Genomic DNA, 22,295 nt, shown 5'->3' on the forward strand with positions numbered 1-22,295 from the left:
TAACTCCGGTTACCCCACCCATTCCAACTTTCTCACGTGGCCCAAAACATTCCAATTCATCTCTTGGCAAAGTGGAGATAAAATGATAGTAAAATGTCCTATGCTCTGACCTGGGGCTTTTGTGCAGAACAAATGGCGGGGCTGTACAGTGTTGTCCCTGGGTCAAGGGGTACAACTTTCTAGCTTTATATTTTTTTTTATATCAAACTTAGAAATGTGTTGTTTTCACATATGTAGACACTGGTATTGTGCTTGGGATAATGAAAATTAGGTTGAAAAGTGGTGAAATTGCCCTTTAAAGGCAGTCAGTGCTCTCTCTCTGAACAACATGTTATTCCTCTTTCCCTCTGAGTGTAACAACCTAATGAGAAGTGTACCTAATGAAATGCACTAACAAGAGCAGAGTAGCCCTGCAGTGATCCTTGGGAGTGACCCATAACACTCTGCAGAGGAGTTAGGTGTTGATGATGGTTTTTACGATCAGCCAAAAACCCAGAATCCTAAATTATAATACTGTTAATTGCCTGAATCTTTTCATTCTGCAATAGGTGTTAGTGCTTATTCAAGGGTAATGATATGGATTACTTTTCCATTCTAATACATCCTGCAATACCATAAAGCAGGGGTTCTTAAACTTTTTCAGCTTGAAACCCAAATGAGAAATTGACCGTCTTCATGTTATTCAAATCATCCTTCAACAACTCAAATTAAAAGAAGAATTACTGTATATACGTAGATGTACAATGCCCAGGACCCACTTTGGGTCCAGACCCATAGTTTAAGAAACCTTGCCCTAAAGGGCTTGATATGTTACCAAAATTTGTTTGGATTGGCGAATGCAGAATACTCACTTCCTCATGTTAAAACAAGCTTGTTTTATCTACAGCACTGTGTGATTAATTCCTGCCTCACTCATCTCAGGTTGCCCAGGTGTGGCTTTGATCTCAGTTTGCCCAGATGTGGAGTTGATCTCAGTTTGCCCAGATGTGGAGTTGGTCTCAGATTGCCCAGGTTTGGAGTTGGTCTCAGATTGCCCACGTGTGGAGTTGGTCTCACCAAAGCTTGTGTCTTTCCTCTCTTCCTTCAAGTGATCCAGATCCTTCCTCTCTTGGGCTGAGAAGGTGTCTTTGCTCTGCCACTCTGTCACTGTGTCAGTGCAGGTCACTCTCCTTGCCCCCTGTTTGGTCCCGTTGCTAGTCTGTTGGGAGGTGCGTGGGTCCCTGGCCATGCTGTAGCCGGTCTGGTTCATGGAGATTGTACAGTGGGCCTCCTGCCTCTGGCACTGTGAGAGCCCGCGGAATGCTGAACGGAACTTCTGAGACATCAGGTTGTACACTACAGGGTTGATGGCACTGTTGGCATACATACAAATTCGACAGAACAGTACAAACCAGGCGTCCAGGTAAGGTGTGTCAACGAAGGAGTTAATAAGGACCAAGGTCCGGTAGGGCATCCACAGTAAGGCGAACAGGATCACCACCACTGACAGCATCTTAGTGACCTGTGGGAGAGACAGGAGAGGTGAGACCAGGGGAGACGTGTTGCAGTATCATTAACACAATTGGTGTTTATCTGTGTGAGGCTTGGTTTAAGCAAACAGACACACTTTAGCCACTCTCAGCCAGAGTGGATTGGGTCTAAGAGGCCCCAGGGGCCCTGAGTGACTTAGGGAGAACAGGCCCCCATCTGAGAGCTAGGCATATCCTCAAAGAAATCAGAGAGGGAGTACTGTAGGATCACTCAGCCCCTGGCTTTGTGACCATGGTGACAGCACACAGGCAGACATTCCAGAACCCCGGTGAGACAGATGGAAAGAACCACCGTAACCACCACTCATTAGCCTTATCACTCCCAAACAATGGCACAGGCTTTCTTTTATCCCCTGCTCACCTTTCTGTCTGTATGAATTTTAAACATAACTGTGTCGTTGAAGCATGGCCACCTTTTTTCAGTCTTCCTACGTTTGATCATGGCAACACAAAAGAGGCAGGTTGACATTTATTGGGATGAGTCGTGTCCTTGAGTCAGAACTGAGCGATTTCCGCTAGATGGGCCAGCTCCAAAGTAAAATTGAATATTATTGTAAAAATGTATGGAAATAAAAATTAGCTTTTTGGTCTTAATTTAAGGTTAGGGTTATGCATTAGGGTTAGCAGTGTGGTTAGGGTTAGGTTTAAAATCAGATTTTATGACTTTGTTGGAGTCATTAAAACTTGTTTTTCAACCACTCCACAGATTTCTTGTTAACAAACTATAGTTTTGGCAAGTCGGTTAGGACATCTACTTTGTGCATGACACAAGTAATCTTTCCAACAATTGCTTACAGACAGATTATTTCACTTATAATTCACTGTATCACAATTCCAGTGGGTCAGAAATGTACATACACTAAGTTGACTGTGCCTTTAAAGAGCTTGGAAAATTCCAGAAAATTATGTCATGGCTTTAGAAGCTTCTGATTGGCTAATTGACATCATTTGAGTCAATTGGAGGTGTACCTGTGGATGTATTTCAAGGCCTACCTTCAAACTCAGTGCCTCTTTGCTTGACATCATGGGAAAATCAGAAGAAATCAGCCAAAGAAATTGTAGACCTCCACAAGTCTGGTTCATCCTTGGGAGCAATTTCCAAACGCCTGAAGGTACCACGTTCACCTGTACAAACAATAGTACGCAAGTATAAACACCATGGGACCATGCAGCCTTCATACCGTTCAGGAAGGAGACGCGTTCTGTCTCCTAGAGATGAACGTACTTTGGTGCGAAAAGTGCTAATCAATCCCAGAACAACAGCAAAGGACCTTGTGAAGATGCTGGAGGAAACAGGTACAAAAGTATCTATATCCACAGTAAAATGAGTCCTATATCGACATAACCTGAAAGGCCGCTCAGCAAGGAAGAAGCCACTGCTCCAAAACCGCCATAAAAATGCCAGACTACGGTTTGCAACCTCACATGGGGACAAACATCGTACTTTTTGGAGAAATGTCCTCTTGTCTGATGAAACAAAAATAGAACTGTTTGGCCATAATCACCATCATTATGTTTGGAGGAAAAAGGGGGACGCTTGCAAGCCGAAGAACACCATCCCAACTGTGAAGCATGGGGGTGGCAGCATCATGTTGTGGGGGTGCTTTGCTGCAGGAGGGACTCGTACACTTCACAAAATAGATGGCAGCATGAGGAAGGGAAATGATGTGGATATATTGAAGCAACATCTCAAGACATCAGTCAGGAAGTTAAAGCTTGGTCGCAAATGGGTCTTCCAAGTGGACAATGACCCCTAGCATACTTCCGAAGTTGTGGCAAAATGGCTTAAGGACAACAAAGTCAAGGTATTGGAGTGGCCATCACAAAGCCCTGACCTCAATCCCATAGGCAATTTGTGGGCAGAACTGAAAAAGCATGTGCGAGCAAGGAGGCCTACAAACCTGACTCAGTTACACCAGCTCTGTCAGGAGGAATGGGCCAAAATTCACCCAACTTATTGTGGGAAGCTTGTGGAAGGCTACCCGAAACGTTTGACCTAAGTTAAACCATTTAAAGGCAATGCTACCAAATACTAATTGAGTGTAAGTAAACTTCTGACCCACTGGGAATGTGATGAAATAAATAAAAGCTGAAATAAATCTGTCACGTCCTGACCCTAATAAGATGTCATTTTCCATAGTAGAGTAGGGCAGGACGTGACGGGGTGTTTTGGGTAGTTCTATTTTTTCTATTTCTATGTTTATGTTCTAGTTTTCTATTTCTATGTTGGGATTGTTTGGAGACAGCTGATCCTCATTGCCTCTGATTAGAGATCATATTTAAGTAGGGTTTTTTCTCATTGTTGTTTGTGGGTTATTATGTTTTGAGTAGTGTGTTTTCCTCTCTGCGTCACGGTTTGTTGTTTTTGTATATTCAAGTATTTAAGTGTATTGCATTCAGTTTCACGTTTAATAAATATGTGGAACTACGAACACGTCTGCTCCTTCGAACAGCCATGACAGAATAACCCACCATAAAAGGACCAAGCAGCGTGGAATGGAGCAGCAAGAGAAATGGACTTGGGAGGACATACTGGAGGGAAAAGGATCCTGGACGTGGGAGGAAATCCAGGCCGGAATGGGTCGCCTCCCATGGGAACAGGTGGAAGCAGCGAGGGAAGTACAGCGACGAGTTCAACAGGCAACAGGTCATGTATAAGTCTTTGCTAGTTAAAGCCCCAACTTATCTTAGCTCACTGGTCACCATAGCAGCACCCACCCGTAGCACGCGCTCCAGCAGGTATATTTCACTGGTTATCCCCAAAGCCAACTCCTCCTTTGGCCGCCTTTCCTTACAGTTCTCTGCTGCCAATGACTGGAACGAATTGCAAAAATCCCTGAAGCTGGAGCCTTATAGCTCCCTCACTAACTTTAAGCATCAGCTGTCAGAGCAGCTTACTGGTCATTACACCTGTACACAGCCCATCTGTAAATAGTCCACCCAACTTCCTCATCCCCATATTGTTATTTATTTTTTGCTCCTTTGCACCCCAGTATCTCTACTTGCACATTCATCTTCTATACATCTATCACTCCAGTGTTTAATTGCTAAATTGTCATTATTTCGACACTATGGCCTATTTATTGCCTTACCTCCCTAATCTCACTACATTTGAACACACTGTATATAGATTTTTCTATTGTGTTATTGCCTGTACGTTTGTTTATCCCATGTGTAGCTCTGTGCTGTTTGTGTCGCACTGCTTTGCTTTATCTTGGCCAGGTTGCAGTTGTAAATGAGAACTTGTTCTCAACTGGCCTACCTGGTTAAATAAAGGTTAAATAAAAAAAAATTAAAAAAATAATAACAGAAGCGAATGCAACGGGGCGAAAGTCATTTAGTTCAGTTACCTTTGATTCCTTGGGTACAGGAACAATGGTGGACATCTTGAAGCAAGTGGGGACAGCAGATTGGGATAGGGAGAGATTGAAAATGTCCGTGAACATACCAGCCAGCTGGTCTACCCATGCGCTGAGGACGCGGCTAGGGATTCCATATGGGCCTGCAGCCATGCGAGTGTTAACACGGAGAAGGAGAGCCCACAGTCCTTGGTAGCGGGCCATGTCGGTGGCACTATATTATCCTCAAAGGGGGCAAAGAAGGTGTTTAGTTTGTCTGGAAGCAAGACGTCGGTGTCCGTGACGTGGCTGGCTTCCTTTTGTAGCCTGTGATTGTCTCTAGACCCTGCCACTTACATCTCGTGTCTGAGCTGTTAAATTGCAACTCCACTTTGTCTCTATGCTCACATTTTGCTTGTTTAATTGCCTTGCGGAGGGAATAACTACACTCTTTGTATTTGCCATATTCCCAGTCACCTTTCCCTGGTTAAATGTGGTGGTTTTGCGCGAATGCCGCCATCTATCAATGGTTTCTGGTTTGGGCAGGTTTTAGTAGTCACAGTGGGTACGACATCTCCTATACACTTCCTTATAAAACCTCACTCAGCGAATCAGCGTATACATTGATATTATTCTCTGAGGCTACCCGGAACATATCTCAGTCCGCGTGATCAAAACAATCTTGAAGCGTGGATTTCAATTGGTAAGACCAGCGTTGAATAGTCCTTGGCACGGGTACTTCCTTTTTGAGCCTCTGTCTGTAGGAAGGGAGGAGCAAAATGGAGTCGTGGTCAGATTTCCCGAAAGGAGGGCGAGAGAGGCCCTTGTATGCATCGCGGAAGTTAGAGTAACAGTGGTCCAGTGTTTTCCAGCGCGAGTGCTACAGTCGATATGCTGATAGAATTTAGGTAGCCTTGTTTTCAAATTTGCTTTGTTAAAATCCCCAACTACAATAAATGGAGCCTCGGGATATATGGTTTCCAGTTTGCATAAAGTCCAGAGAAGTTCCTTGAGGGCCGTTGTGGTATCGGCTTGAAGGAGGATATACACGGCTGTGACAATAATCTAAGAGAATTCTCGTGGGTGATAATATGGTCTGCATTTGATTGTGAGGAATTCAAGGTCAGGTGGACAAAATAACTTGAGTCCTGTATGTTGTTACAATTACACCATGAGTCGTTAATCATGAAACATACACCCCCGCCATTCTGCTTCCCGGAGAGATGTTTATTCCTGTCGGCGTGACACACTGAGATTCCCGTGGCTGTATTGACTCTGACAGCATATCCCGAGAGAGCCATGTTTCCGTGAAACAGAGTATGTTACAATCTCTGATGTCTCTCTGGAAAGCAACTCTTGCCCCGATTTCGTCAAACTTGTTATCTAAGGACTGGACATTAGCGAGTAAATACTCGGAAGCGGGGGTTGGTGTGCACAACTCCGAAGTCTGACCAGAAGGCCGCTCTGTCTCCCTCTTCTCCGGCGGCGTTGTTTTGGGTCGGCCTCTGGAATCAGTTGAAATGCTCTGGGTGTTGCGGACAAAGGATCCACTTCGGGAAAGTCGTATTCCTGGTCACAGTGCTGGTAAATTGACGTTGCGCTGATATCCAATAGTTATTTCCGGCTGTATGTAATAACACTTAACACTTTCTGGCCTATCAATATAAGAAATAATACATAAAAAAACACACATTTCCAGCAATTCTACGCATTTTGTCATGGGGTGGAGAGAAATCTAGCAGGGCATAAATGTGACAAACTGACTTGTTGGAAAGGTGGCATCCTATGATGGTGTCACGTTGAAAGTCACTGAGCTCTTCAGTAAGGCCATTCTACTGTCAATGTTTGTCTATGGAGATTGCATGGCTGTGGGCTCAATTTTATACACCTGTCAGCAACGGGTGTGGCTGAAATAGCCAAATCCATACAATTTTGAAGGCGTGTCCACATACTTTTGTATATATATAAATACACGTTTTTGACCGCACTGGGCCTTTAACATGAAGCAGTGAGATACCCTGAAGGAGCAGAGCCTAATGCCAAGAGTAACATATTGTATGTATTGTAATCTTTTTCTAATGGTTGAATGAATGCGTGGTGTATTCTGTCTGAACCAAGTATATTATATTCCAAAACACAAAAAAATGCATCTGATGATTTTTGCATTGGATGGTGCCCACATTGATTATGCCAATTATAAATATCTGGGCATCGTTTGGCGTCACATTGTTAGTCAGTATGTGTTACACCTGTGCTGGTTGCCATCTCATTAGTGGGAAGGTGTTTCACCTTTGCTGGCCCTAATGGTATTCAAGAGTGGCTGACCTAGTGCTCCAGTGGTCTTGAGAGATGTGGAGGGTTAACACCTTTAGTTGGCGCTCCCTATTTTAATTTCTAGACAAACAATCCTTTATCTGATCCTCCCTGTTTTTGTTTTGCTCAAATTTTTGGTTTGCTTCCTGTCTTCAAGTTTGGTGTGCGTTTCTCTTTTGTTTGCCTCTTCTTGGGCAAATTTAGTGGCCGCACATGGTGGGTGTCTTTTAGATTCCAGTTGTTGTTGTTGTTAGTCAACTTTCAGTGGACACCTCCATGAGTGTCTTTTAGAACCCCTCCTAAAACCCCACCTGTTTCGTTTTGCCTGTTGTCAGTGACTCTTTGTTAGTTCCCCCTTCTGTTAGAGTGACAGTATTTTGTTTTCTTGCTGGGGAACATAACACGTTTTAATGCTAAATTCCAGCAATTCTACACATTTTGTCATAACTTATGCCATGTTAATATGATATCTGAGTGAGAGTGACAAAATAAATGGGGGCTCCCTGGAGGTCAGGGCCCCTGGGCATGTGCCATAATTACTACAAGTTTAGATAGCTGGCTAGACTAATTTAGCAACACCATTTTCTTTTTAAATCAATTGATCGAATTATTGTTCTAGGTCATTGGCAAAAACTCTGGTAATCAATATGGAAATGACTATAGACAACTTTTCAGAACTACTACCGGGTGAAGAATCCTTTGTTTTTGAATAATTGAAACACAAAGTGTTTATGATCTACTATTTTGAACAAAATAATGAGAAAGGAGACAGTAGAGGACACTGACACACTACAAATCCAAAAATTGTTGGCTGACATGGCAAATTGAGTGACTGTCAGTGACTGACATAATAGAAACTGCTGGCCATTCAGACAGCTGATTGAGGACCCTTTTACTGAAGATTGTGTTTTTCTATGATTGAATTGTGTCTCTCTGTTTTGCTTTTTTAGTGTGATTTGTATATTCGTTGTAATTACAAGGCTCCTCTGTGGAAGATAATTTGGTCTCAGTAAGCCCTGTCAAAATAAAGGTTACATAAAATAAAGGGTGCTCCATATTCGTTGACACACACACCTGTTTCCTGGAGAAGAGCACACTCTTCGGGCGGCCCTGACGACCCCCTTTTCCTTCGTCTGCTGGTTCCTTGCAGCTCCTGCGGAGCGTGGTGGTGCCAGCAGAGACTGTACCCGTGTCGGGACGGTTGGGGAGTTGGTTGAGGTACAGGACGCGGGCAATGAGGCCGTACAGGACTATGGCCAGGAGCAGAGGGATCACGTAGAAGATGGCAAAGTCAATGAGGTAAATGGGGAGGTAGAGGTCACGAGACACCTTGTAGCCACACTGTATGGTGCTGTCCTTCATTACCTGGATGTCCACCAGGAAGAACCACAGCATGCAGTAGACACAGGTTAACACCCACACCCCTGCTATGATCCGCTTGGCCCGGGACAACGTACACACTGTCTGGGCCCTCATTGGGTGGCAGATAGCAATGTACCTGGAAATGGAGAAGAACAAACAATAGACTCTTTGGCATGTTGTTCTACAGAGACATTTATACAGTAAATTATTCAGATATTTTTTGTATACAGTGCATTAGGAAAGCATTCAGACCCCTTGGCCCTTTTTCCAAATTTCGTTATGTTACAGTCTTATTCTAAAAATTATTAAATAAAAATGTTTCCTCATCAATCTACACACAATACCCGATAATGACAAAGCCAAAATAGGTTTTTAGAAATGTTTGCAAATGTATAAAAAAAAAAAGAAGAGAAATAACTTATTTACATACAGTTTGGACACACCTACTCATTCAAGGGCTTTTCTTTATTTGTACTATTTTCTCCATTGTAGAATAATAGTGAAGACCTCAAAACTCCAAAATAACACATACGGAAACATGTAGTAACAAAAAAAAGTTAAACAAATGAAAATATATTTTATATTTGAGATTCATCGAAGTAACCACTCTTTGCCTTAATGACGGCTTTACACACTGTTGACATTAACTCATGAAGCTGGTTGAGACAGACAACTGGAATGCATTTAAATTAACAGGTGTGCCTTGTTAAAAGTTAATTTGTGGAATTTCATTCCTTCTTAATGCATTTGAGCCAGTCAGTTGTGTTGTGACAGGTTAGGGGTGGTATACAGAAGATAGTCCTATTTGTTAAAAGACCAAGTCTATATTATGGCAAGAACAGCTGAAATAAGCAAAGAGAAATGACAGTCCGTCATTACTTTAAGACATGAAGATCAGTCAATCAGGAACATTTCAAGACCTTTGAAAGTTTCTTTAAGTGCAGTCTCAAAAACCATCAAGCGCTATGATGAAACTGGCTCTCGTGAGGACCGCCACAGGAAAGAAAGACCCAGAGTTACCTCTCCTGCAGAGGATAAGGTCATTGGAGTTACCAGCCTCAGAAATTGCAGCCGAAATAAATGCTTCACAGAGTTCAATTAACAGACACATCTCAACATCAACTGTTCAGAGGAGAATCAGGCCTTTATTTACATTTTAGTCATTTAGCAGACGCTCTTATCCAGAGCAACTTACAGTAGTGAATGCATACATTTCATACATATATATTTTTTTCCGTACTGGTATCCCGTGGGAATCAAACCCACAACCCTGGCATTGCAAACACCATGCTCTACTAACTGAGCCAATGAGACACCAATAAGAAATAGAGAGTTGCTTGGGCTAAGAAACACGAGCAATAGACATTAGACCAGTGAAAATCTGTCCTTTGGTCTGATGAGTCCGAATATGAGATTTTTGGTTCCACCCGCCTTCTCTTTGTGAGACGCAGAGTAGGTGAACGGATGATCTCCGTATGTGTGTTTCCCACCATGAAGCATGGAGGAGGTGGTGTGATGGTGGGGGGCTGCTTTGCTGGTGACATTGTCTGTGATTTATTTAGAATTCAAGGCACACTTAAGCAGCATGGCTACCACGGCATTCTGCAGCAATACGGCATCCCATCTGGTTTGCACTTAATGGGACTATCATTTGTTTTTCAACAGGAAACAGGAAAATGCCAACAAGTGCTCAGCATATAGTGGGGGGAAAAAGTATTTGATCCCCTGCTGATTTTGTACGTTTACCCACTGATAAAGAAAGGATCCGTCTGTAATTTTAATGGTAGGTTTATTTGAACAGTGAGAGACAGAATAATAACAACAAAAATCCAGAAAAACGCATGTCAAAAATGTTATAAATTGATTTGCATTTTAATGAGGGAAATAAGTATTTGACCCCCTCTCAATCAGAAAGATTTCTGGCTCCCAGGTGTCTTTTATACAGGTAACGAGCTGAGATTAGGAGCACACTCTTAAAGGGAGTGCTCCTAACCGCAGCTTGTTACCTGTAAAAAAGACACATGTCCACAGAAGCAATCAATCAATCAGATTCCAAACTCTCCACCATGGCCAAGACCAAAGAGCTCTCCAAGGATATCAGGGACTAGATTGTAGACCTACACAAGGCTGGAATGAGCAACAAGACCATCGCCAAGCAGCTTGGTGAGAAGGTGACAACATTTGATGCGATTATTCGCAAATGGAAGAAACACAAAAGAACTGTCAATATCCCTCGGCCTGGGGCTCCATGCAAGATCTCACCTCGTGGAGTTGCAATGATCATGAGAACTGTGAGGAATCAGCCGAGAACTACACGGGAGGATCTTGTCAATGATCTCAAGGCAGCTGGGACCATAGTCACCAAGAAAACAATTGGTAACACACTACGCCGTGAAGGACTTAAATCCTGCAGCGCCCGCAAGGTCCCCCTGCTCAAGAAAGCACATATATATGCCCGTCTGAAGTTTGCCAATGAACATCTGAATGACTCAGAGGACAACTGGGTGAAAGTGTTGTGGTCAGATGAGACCAAAATGGAGCTCTTTGGCATCAACTCAACTCGCCGTGTTTGGAGGAGAAGGAACGCTGCCTATGACCCCAACAACAGCATCTCCACCATCAAACATGGATGTGGAAACATTATGCTTTGGGGGTGTTTTTCTGCTAAGGGGACAGGACAACTTCACTGCATCATTTGAAGGGGCCATGTACTGTCAAATCTTGGGTGAGAACCTCCTTCCCTCAGCCAGGGCATTGAAAACGGGTTGTGGATGGGCATTCCAGCATGACAATGACCCAAACACACGGCCAAGGCAACAAAGGTGTGGCTCAAGAAGAAGCACATTAAGGTCCTGGAGTGGCCTAGCCAGTCTCCAGACCTTAATCCCATAGAAAATCTGTGGAGGGAGCTGAAGGTTCGAGTTGCCAAACGTCAGCCTCGAAACCTTAATGACTTGGAGAAGATCTGCAAAGAGGAGTCGGACAATATCCCTCCTGAGATGTGTGCAAACCTGGTGGCCAACTACAAGAAACGTCTGACCTCTGTGATTGCCAACAAGGGTTTTGCCACCAAGTACTAAGTCATGTTTTGCAGAGGGGTCAAATACTTATTTCCCTCATTAAAATGCAAATCCTTTTATAACATTTTTGACATGCGTTTTTCTGGATTTTTTTGTTGTTATTCTGTCTCTCACTGTTCAAATAAACCTACCATTACAATTATAGACTGATCATTTCTTTGTAAGTGGATAAACATACAAAATCAGCAGGGGATCAAATACTTTTTTCCCCCCACTGTATGTGGGTACTCCTTAAAGACTGTTGGAAAAGCATTCCAGGTAAAGCTGGTGGAGAGAATGCTGAGAGTGTGCAAAGCTGTCAAGGCAGAGAGTGGCTACTTGGAATAATCTAAAATCTAAAATAGATTTTAATTTGTTTAACACTTTTTGGTTACTACATGATTCCATATGTGTTATTCCATACAATGTAGAAAATAGTAAAAATAAAGAAGAACCTTGAATGAGTAGGTGTGTCCAAACGTTTGACTAGTACTGCTACAGACCCTTTTACTATGACATTCGAAATTGAGCTCAGGTGTATCCTGTTTCCATTGATCATCCTTGAGATGTTTCTACAATTTGATTGGAGTCCACATGTGGTAAATTCAGTTGATTGGACATGATTTGGAAAGGCACACACCTGTCTATATAAGGTCCCCCAATTGACAGTGGATGTCAGAGCAAACACCAAGCCATGAGGTCAAAATAATTTTCTGTAGAGCTCCAAGACAGGATTGTGTTGAGGTACAGGTCTAGGGAAGGGTAACAAAAAATGTATGTATCATTGAAGGTCCCCAAGAAGACAGTGGCCTCCATCATTGTTAGTCACCCCTAAAGCCAACTCCTCCTTTGGTCGTCTCTCCTTCCAGTTCTCTGCTGCCAATGACTGGAACGAACTACAAAAATCTCTGAAACTGGAAACACTTATCTCCCTCACTAGCTTTAAGAACCAGCTATCAGAGCAGCTCCCAGATCACTGCACCTGTACATAGCCCATCTATAATTTAGCCCAAACTACTACCTCTTCCCCTACTGTATTTATTTATTTTATTTATTATTTTGCTCCTTTGCACCATATTATTTATATTGTAACTTTGAACTTTCTTCAAATTATAAATCTACCATTCCAGTGTTTTACATGCTATACTTTATTTACTTTGCCACCATGGCCTTTTTTGCCTTTACCTCCCTTATCTCACATCATTTGCTCACATTGTATATAGTCTTATTTTTGTCTACTGTATCATTGATTGTATGTTGTTTTACTCCATGTGTAACTCTGTGTTTTTGTATGTTGTCGAACTGCTTTGCTTTATCTTGGCCAGGTCGCAATTGTAAATGAGAACTTGTTCTCAACTTGCCTACCTGGTTAAATAAAGGTGAAATAAAAATAAATAAATAAAAATTGTTAAATGGAAGAAGTTTGGAACCACCAAGTCTATTCCTAGAGCTGGCCGCCTGGCTAAATTGAGCAACCAGGGGACAAGGGCCTTGGTCAGGGAGGTGACCAAGAACCTGATGGTCACTCTGACAGAGCTCCAGAGTTCCTCTGTGGAGATGGGAGTACCTTCCAGAAGGACAACCATCTCTGCAGCACTCCACCAATCAGGCCTTTATCGTAGAGTGGCCAGACGGAAGCCACTCTTCAGTAAAAGGCACGACAGCCTGCTTTGTCAAAAGGCACCTAAAAGACTCTCAGACCATGAGAAACAAGATTATCTGTTCTGATGAAACCAAGATTGAAGTATTTAGCCTGAATGCCAAGCATCTTGTCTAGAGGAAACCTGGCACCTTCCGTACGGTGAAGCATGGTGGTGGCAGCATCATGCTGTGGAGATGTTTTTCAGTGGCAGGGACTGAGAGATTAGTCAGGATTGTGGGAAAGATGAACGGAGCAAAGTACAAAGAGATCCTTGATGAAAACCTGCTTCAGAGCACTCAGGACCTCAGACTGGGGTGAAGGTTCACCTTCCAACAGGGCAACGACCATAAGCACAGAGCCAAGACAATGCAGGACTGGCTTCGGGACAAGTCTTTGAATGTCCTTGAGTGACCCAGCCAGAGACCGGGCTTGAACCCGATTGAACATCTCTGGATTGACCTGAAAATAGCGGTGTAGCGACACTCCCCATCCAACCTGACAGAGCTTGAAAGGATCTGCAGAGAAGAATGGGAGAAACTCTACAAATACAGGTGTTCCAAGCTTGTAGCGTCATACTCAAGAAGACTTGAGGCTGTAATCGCTGCCAAAGGTGCTTCAATAAAGTACTGAGTAAAGGGTCTGAATACTTATGTAAATGTGATATTTCAGTTTTTACATTTTTTTTAAATAAATTAGTATACATTTCTAAAAACGTTTTTTTTTCATTATGGGTTATTGTATGTAGACTGTTGAGGGGAAAATAACTATTTAATCCATTGTAGAATAGGGCTGTAATGTATCAATAATTGGAAAAAGTCAAGGGGTCTGAATACTTTCCGAATGCACTGTATATGGCTGGTACTTAATGATGTGCAAATGGGGTACGGTAGTTGAGGTGTCACTTACCTCTCCACAGTGAAGGCTGTGATGGAGCAGGAGGACACATTGATGCCAAGATACTGGAGGTAGGTGATACCAAGGCAGCCAGCATGCCCAAACACCCAGGTGCCCATCAGGCTGTCTGACACATTAGGCAGACCAGCGGCCACCAGCACGGTCAGGTCCGCTATGGCCAGGCTGACCAGGTAGCAGTTGGTGGGCGTACGCATGTGTCGCGTGGTGAGGACCACCAGAACCACCATGATATTACCCACAATGCCAAGTCCACAGACCAGCAGAACTAGGAACACTGCCACAGTCTTGTACTCCAGAGACTGGGATATGGGGTCCCCTGGGCCCACCAAGGAAATGTTGGTTGGGGTGTCCATCCTTGAGCTTACATTTTCTGTCATGATTGCAGATAGGGAGTTTGAGAGTGTGAAGGACATATGAACTGATACGCGTGGGAATGTAGGAATAAGTGTCCCTGTATGTGTACTTGTTTCTAATGATAGTAATACCTTTTAATGGTTTACTATGTTCCGTCTGTCTTTCAGCCTATTGATATATTTTGTTTGTTCCTCCTCTTCAAAGCCTCGAAGTCTTGTAGGGATCTACTTCGACTTCAATAATCAAATTAACATGTTGAAGCTAATTTTCCTCTGCCTTTAGTCCTTTTAAACAAATGAGCATTCCATCGATCCGCCTGAAAATAGAAAAATAATTGTAGTTAATTGGAAGAATACTCCTACTAAGGTATCTACCTTTGGAAAGACATGCATTGCTGGACATTGTATTTTGCTGTTTGTTTGAATGTCGCCATTAGGAGTCAAACAATCGGCTCAACATATGGTGGTTAAACAACACATTATAAACCATCTTTATAGAACACCTGCTACGTGTATATTCTCTGCACTGAACATTACTAACAGGGAAAAATGATAAGCTACCACAGAGAATTATTAAAATGAGACATTTTAGTTTTGCCCAGTATTAGCTAAGCATAAGAAATTCCTAAAAAGCATGCCAACGCTTTCCAGACACATTTCCAAAAGGATTCATGTCTAAACAACATACAGTATGTTTACTTGAAGACCACATAAAGCATATCAATATTCAATAGAATATGAATAACCTTAAGCAAAAACAGGTTAAAAGCTTAATGAGTGGGTGAAGTACAATAGAAGATCATATTCTCATATATTCAACACAATATTAATCCAATTCAACAAAAACATCAATATAATTTATACAAATATCAATCCAAAAACCTCATCTCTCCAGAGAATGAGTGTTTCAAATCTGCTTTAGGCTTAGTCAGAGTGCACATTTAGTGAGTGAAAGCCATCCAGACATCTGTTGCTCTTTTCAGTCTCCTTCACTTGTATTTGAAATCTGGCTTTCTCTCCGGAGTACTCTCTCTAATAAATGGAGGTGGAAATTAAGTAATTTAACTGAAGCCCACCATCAATCAGACACCATTCCCCCCCCCGCCCTAGGTCTCACAGTTCTACATTTTCAAATAAAGTCAAATAAAATTGTATTTGTTTTGTCACATGCGCTGGATACAATGGGTGTAGACTTTACTGTGAAATGCCTTCTTACGAGCCCTTCAAAACGATGCAGAGTTAAAATGCAGATATGTACATTAAAGCAGGGTACATTGACTAGGCATCAGGATAGATAATAATACAAGTAAAATAATGAACAGAGTAGCAGCAGCATATGATGAGTGTAAAAGTGTGTGTGTTTGTGTTGTGTCGGTATGCTTGTGCACTCTTAGAAAAGAGGTTCCAAAAGAGATATTAGGCTGTCCCAATAGGATAAACATTTTTGGTTACAGGTATATCCCATTTGGGTTCCGTGTAGAACTCTCTGTGGAATGGGTTCTATATTGAACCCAAAAGGGTTCTACCTGGAACCAAAAATGTTTCATCAAAAGGTTCTCCTATGGGGACAGCTAAAGAACCCTTTCAGGTATTTTTTTTCTAAGAGTGTGTGTGATGTGTGTGTGTGTGTGTGGGGGGGGGGTTGTGTGAGTGTATGTGTATATTGTGTGTATATATAGTTTTGTGAGTGTGCTTAGAGTTAGTGCAAGATAGGGTCAGTACAGATAGTGCGAAGCCTGTCCTCCGGTATCGTTTGCCGGAGGGTAGCAGAGTGGACTATGGCTTGGGTGAGTTAAGTCTTTAGCAAGACCAGGGGCCTTCCTCTGACACAGCCTGATATAGAGGTTCTGGATGGCAGTGAGCTTTGCCCCAATGATGTACTGGGTTGTCCGCATCACCGTCTGTAGCGATTTGCGGTCGAGGGTGGTGCATTTGCCATACCAAGCGGTGATGCAGCCATTCAAGATGCTCTCGATTGTACAGCTGTAGAACTTTTTAAGGATCCGAGGGCCCATGCCAAATCTTTTCAGCCTCCTGAGGGGGAAGAGGCGCTGTCGTGCCCTCTTCATGACTGTGCAGTTGTGTGTGGATCATGTTAAGTCCTTAGTGATGTGGATGCCAAGGAACTTGAAGCTCTCGACCTGCTCCACTACAGCCCTGTTGACGTGGATGGTTAACGCCATCGGTTATCAGGCCTACCACCGTTGTGTCGTCAGTAAACTTAAGGATGGTGTTTGAGTCTTGCATGGCCACGCAGTCGTGGGTTAACACGGAGTACAGGAGAGGACTAAGCACACACCACTGAGGGTCCTTCATGTTGAGGGTCAGCATGGCGGAGGTGTTGTTGTTTACCCTCACCACCTGGGCCCGTCCTGTCAGGAAGTCCTGGATCCAGTTGCAGAGGGAGGTGTTCAGTCCCAGGGTCCCCAGCTTGGTGATGAGCTTGGAGGGGACTATGGTATTGAACGCTGAGCTGTAATCTATGAACAGCATTCTCACATAATTATTTCCCCTCTTGTCCAGGTGGGAGTAGGCAGTGTGAAGTGCAACTGGGACAGCGTCATCTGTGGATCTGTTGGGGCTGTATGTGAATTGGAGTGGGTCCAGGTAGATGAGAGGATGGTGTTGAGGTATGTCACGACCAGCCTTTCAAAGCACTTAATAATTACAGATATGAGTGCTACAGGGCGATAGTCATTTAGGCAGGTTACCTTGGTTACCTTTAATTATGTTGGGCTGTTTGGCTGAAGCAATTTCATATCATCACTATGCAGAGTGTAGTCCATGAGCCAGAACCCCAAGTTTGGGCCGACGATGTCTCATAGTGATTTTCTTGAAGGTCTATGTCCCTAGAGTTGGATCATGTGTCATAGCAGTAAAGCAATGGCAGCTTTCTCTGTTATCACTCTTTCTTTCATCCCTCCAACCCATTCATTTTTTCCCAGTGGTGTAAAATACTTATTAAAAAATACTTTAAAGTACTACTTAAGTTGTTTTTTTTTGGTGTGTATGTACTGTACTATTTATTTTTGACAACTTTTACTTTTACTTCACTACATTCCTAAAGAAAATGATGTACCTTTTACTCTATACTTTTTCCCTGACAACCAAAAATAGTCCTTATATTTTGAATGCTTAGCAGGAAAGGGAAATGGTCCAATTCACTCACCTATCAAGAGATCATCCATGGTCATCCCTACTGCCTCTGATCTGGTGGACTGACTAAACACAAATGCTTAGTTTGTAGATTATGTCTGCATGTTGTAGTAAGCCCCTGGCTATCCGTAAATAAATAAATAAAGCAAGAGAATTGTGCTGTCTGGTTTGCTGAATATAAGCAATTTTAAATGATTTATACTTTTACTTTTGATACTTAAGCATATCTTTTTTCATTTACTTTGATACTTAAGTATATTTAAAACCAAATACTTTTAGACTTTTACTCAAGTAGTATTTTACTGGGTGACTTTCACTTTTACTTGAATCATTTTCTATTAAGGTATTGTGGTATCCCAGGAGGTTGACCCCGGGAGATGGTAATAGAGGGGAGGTATGTGAGGCGAAGTTGGCTCCCTCTGCTGGGAATACGGGAGCTGGGCACCCCGACACGGACAGCTCTAAGTGGAGGTAATTAGAGGAAAGTGCCAACCAGCCGTGCACCTTCGAGAGGACGGCACAGCGGGAAGGATGGCCCAAGCCCAAGTGGGCCAGCCTGTTGGCACCCTACCTCTCTGGGAAGGCCCAGAAGGCCTACTTTGATTTGAACACTGACCAGGCTGCGAATTCTGAGGGACTCTAACGGGAGATACTGAGCCGTTATGGGTTCAATCTCGCACGCCGTGCACAACTGGTCCACAACTGGGCCTTTGACCCCAACCTTTCCCCCCGGGCTCAGGTGAGCGACCTGGTGCGCCTGACCAAGGGCTGGCTACTGACGGAAGTACCGTCCCTCCTGATGCTCGACAAGCTCGTTCTGGATAAATACCTTTGGGCCCTGCCATACGAGATGAAGAAGACGGTGAGCATGCAGAGCCTGGAGGAATTGCTGACCGCGGTGGCAATTCACCAGAACACCAAGGACCTGCTGAGAGGAGACGTGGCGAGGGGGACAAACAACACAAAGAGAGGCGAGGAGCTGAAGGGGGCCCGGACGGAACCAGCCGAGGCTGTGAAGCGGGAGGGGGACCCAAACCGATGTCGGCGGCTGCTGGACCCAGATCAGAGACGCTGTTATGAGTGTGGTGAGCCAGGGGCACCTCGCGTGGAGCTGTCCCGGCCGGGAGGAGGCCATGCCCTCCGCATCCCCCAGTTCTGGGGTAACCCTGATGGCGAGTTACGTCACCTCCTGTTGGGCGCACACCGAGACGGCCCCTCCGATGGTTCCTGTGCGAATCGATGGCATCGACACCAGCACTCTGCTGATCTCCGGCAGCATGGTGACCCTGGCCCACCCGCAGTGGCTCACCCGAGAGGGGAAGGAGGAACCGGGGAACGAGGACTTGACAGTGTCCTGTGTACACGGGGACACGAAGAGGTACCCAACGGTGCCAGTGAGGATAACCACCCCAAGGGGGGAGTGCCAGATGCGCATGGGAGCTGTTCCTAACCTATCCGTGTCCATTCTCCTCGGTCGAGACTGCCCTCTCTTCCAGGCACTGTGGAGGAGGGACCTGGGGAGGCGAGCACGGGAGGTAGGAAGAAAAGGAAAAAGGACGGTGGCCTGTGCAACCCAACCCCCACCACGAGAGGTGTCTACTGGGCCCGAGTAGGATCCGGAGGAGGGAGATGACCCCGCTCCGGCAAGCGAGCCGCCGGGCGAGGAAGACCTCAGGCTCCCCTTTATGGAGGTGGAGGCCCTAGACGGACCTCCCGACATGGGAATCCTCACAGGTCAGTTCGAGACGGCCCAGTTAGAAGACCCCAATCTCTAGAACGCTAGGGGCCAGGTGATTGCGGTGGATGGCATACTGTTACCTGGGGTAAGTGATTGGCGCTACCCCCACTTCGCAATCAAGCATAATTTATTGTATCAGGTAGTAAAGCATTATGGGGAGACAAAAGACTTGTTACTCATACCCAGCCAGTATGTTAGGACTGTGTTGCAGCTTGCCCACACCCACCTGCTTGGGGCACACCTGGGGATGGAGAAAATCAGGGAGCGGATCGGGAACCGGTTCCACTGGCCTGGAGTCAAGCACGTCGTGGAGGACTACTGTCGTAGTTGCCCGAAGTGCCAGATCACAGCTCCGAGGTTGCATTATCGAAACTCTTTGGTTCCCTTGCCCATTATAGGAGTGCCATTCGAGCGGGTGGCAATGGATCTGGTGGGTTCGTTGGTGAAGATACATCCTGGTAATCGTGGATTACGCCACCCGGTATCCTGAGGCAATCCCGCTACGCACGGTGGCAGCAAAAGGTATCGCACGGGATCTCTTCCATTTATTTAGCGAGGTGGGTATTCCGCGGGAAATCCTGATGGAACAGGGCACCGCGTTCATGTCTCGTGTGATGAAAGATGTCTGCAATCTGTTACGAATCAAACAGGTGAGGACCAGTGTGTACCATCCACAAACGGATGGGCTGGTGGAATGCTTCAATAAGACCCTAAAACAGATGCTGAAGAAGGTCATCGAGAGAGACTGGAGGAACTGGGACCAGCTGCTGCCCCACCTGATGTTTTTAGTGCGCAAGGTACCCCAAGCATCCACGGGGTTCTCCCCCTTTGAGCTCCTGTATGGCCGTCGGCCCCGCAGGCTGCTGGACCTAGCCAAGGAGGTCTGGGAAGAGCAGCCAACCCCCCCTCCCCTTCGCAGTGTAGTAGAACATGTGGAGGAGATGAGGAAGAGGATGACAGCGATTTGGCCAGTGGTGAGAGAGCACATGGCCCAGGCGCAACGTGCCCAGGAGCGTGTCTACAACCGGGGGGCCAACCACGAGAGTTCCTACCCGGTGAGAAGGTATTGGTGCTGATCCCTACAACGGAGAGTAAATTCCTGGCTATGTGGCATGGGCCCTACGACATCGTTGAGCGGGTAGTCGACATCAACTATAAGGCCCATCAACCGGGGCGGAGAAAACCCCTCCAGCTTTACCATGTGAACTTACTGAAGAAATGGCACTCACGCGAGGCGCTGTGTGTAACGTGGACCCGGCCACAGCAGGGTCCGCCCTCGGTTGAAGTTGCAATGGGGGAAGATCTCGACCCAACGACAAGAGCTCAGAGAGTTGGTCCAGCGGGATACGGCCGTGTTCTCCGAGGTGCCGGGGCGCACAGATTTCGTGGAACATCAGATCCACACCCGTCCGGGAGAAAAAGTGTGTAAACTGCCATTCCGGATACCAGAAGCCCGGAGGGTGGATGTCCAGCGGGAAGTGACGACAATGCTAAAAATGGGGGTACTGGAGGAGTCCCACAGTGAGTGGTCTAGCCCCATAGTGCTGGTCCTGAAACCGGACGGAACCGTCCGCTTCTGTAATGACTTCCAGGGCCTGAACGAGGTCAGTTAGTTTGATGCCTACTCTATGCCCCGGGTGGACGAACTGATCGGCCGCTTGGGGATGGCGAGGTACGTCAGCACCTTGGACCTGACGAAGGGGTACTGGCAGGTGCCACTGGCAGCGTCCTCCCGTGAAAAGACTGCCTTCTCCACCCCAGGGGGCTATATCACTACCGGGTTCTGCCTTTTGGGCTCCACGGGGCACCAGCGACCTTTCAGCGACTCATGGACTGCGTCCTGCAGCCGCACAGTGAGTACGCAGCTGCTTATCTGGATGACATCATTGTGCACAGTGACAGTTGGGAGTCACATCTTTGTAGGTTACAGGCCATGGTTGATGCGCTAAGGGATGCAGGCCTGACCGCGAACCCACACAAGTGCAAGCTGGGCTACGCCGAGGTGGAATACCTGGGATATCAGATTGGGAGGGGAAATGTGAAACCCCAAGAATAAAATCGCTGCCATTAGGGGATGGCCGGTCCCCCGAACCAAGAGGCAGGTGAAGTCATTCCTGGGGTTAGCAGGGTACTACAGTAGATGTGTACCTCACTTTGCCGCAATAGCTTCTCCCCTCACAGACTTAACAAAGGCACGACTACCCCAGACGGTGCGATGGACGGAGGACACAGAGGCGGTGTTCCAGGCCCTGAAGGATGCGCTATGTTCGCACCCGGTACTCGTCACCCCGGACTTCTCAAAAAACCTCCTGGCCCAGACAGACGCGTCTGACATAGGGGTAGGGGCCGTTTTGTCCCAGGATCAGGAAGGTGAGGAACACCCCATCATGTATGTCAGCAGGAAGCTCCTCCCGGGGAAAAATAAATACTTGATTGTCGAGAAGGAGTGCCTCGCCGTTAAGTGGGCACTGGACACCCTCAAGTATTACCTCCTCGGGGGAAGTTCACCCTAATCACTGACCATGCCCCCTTTGTGTGGATGGCAAGAGGTAAGGACACGAATGACCGTGTCACCCGCTGGTTCCTGTCCTTACAGCGATTCTCTTTCTCTGTCATCAACAGGTCGGGGGCCAAGCACGGCAATGCGGACGCCCTATCCAGGAGGGATGCAAACCTAGCCCTGAGCATGCCTCCCTCCCAGTCAGGGCTAAGGGGGTGGGGGGTATCCCAGGAGGTCTACCCCAGGGGATGGTAATAGAGGGGAGGTACGTGAGGCGACGTTGGTTTACCACAGTATCTTTACTTTTACTCAAGTATGACATTTGGGTACTTTTTCCACCACTGATCACCACCATTGGCAAAGTGAGCAAACTTAGGCAGGAAATGCTAA

General features: G+C 45.5%; 1 protein-coding gene across 1 annotated transcript; it reads right to left on the reverse strand.

The window, feature by feature from the left end:
* Positions 1 to 730: 730 nt before the first annotated feature.
* Positions 731 to 14,797, reverse strand: trhr2 (thyrotropin releasing hormone receptor 2). The gene is made up of 3 exons (XM_014124761.2): positions 14,150 to 14,797; positions 8,255 to 8,678; positions 731 to 1,501 (listed from the first exon to the last, which is right to left on the reverse strand). Exons 1-3 carry the CDS (start codon positions 14,569 to 14,571, stop codon positions 881 to 883), a joined length of 1,467 nt encoding a protein of 488 aa, XP_013980236.1. The 5' UTR covers positions 14,572 to 14,797; the 3' UTR covers positions 731 to 880.
* Positions 14,798 to 22,295: the final 7,498 nt, after the last annotated feature.

The sequence above is a fragment of the Salmo salar genome, chromosome ssa10 (genome assembly GCF_905237065.1).
Source record: "Salmo salar chromosome ssa10, Ssal_v3.1, whole genome shotgun sequence".
Classification (NCBI taxonomy): Eukaryota; Metazoa; Chordata; class Actinopteri; order Salmoniformes; family Salmonidae; genus Salmo; species Salmo salar.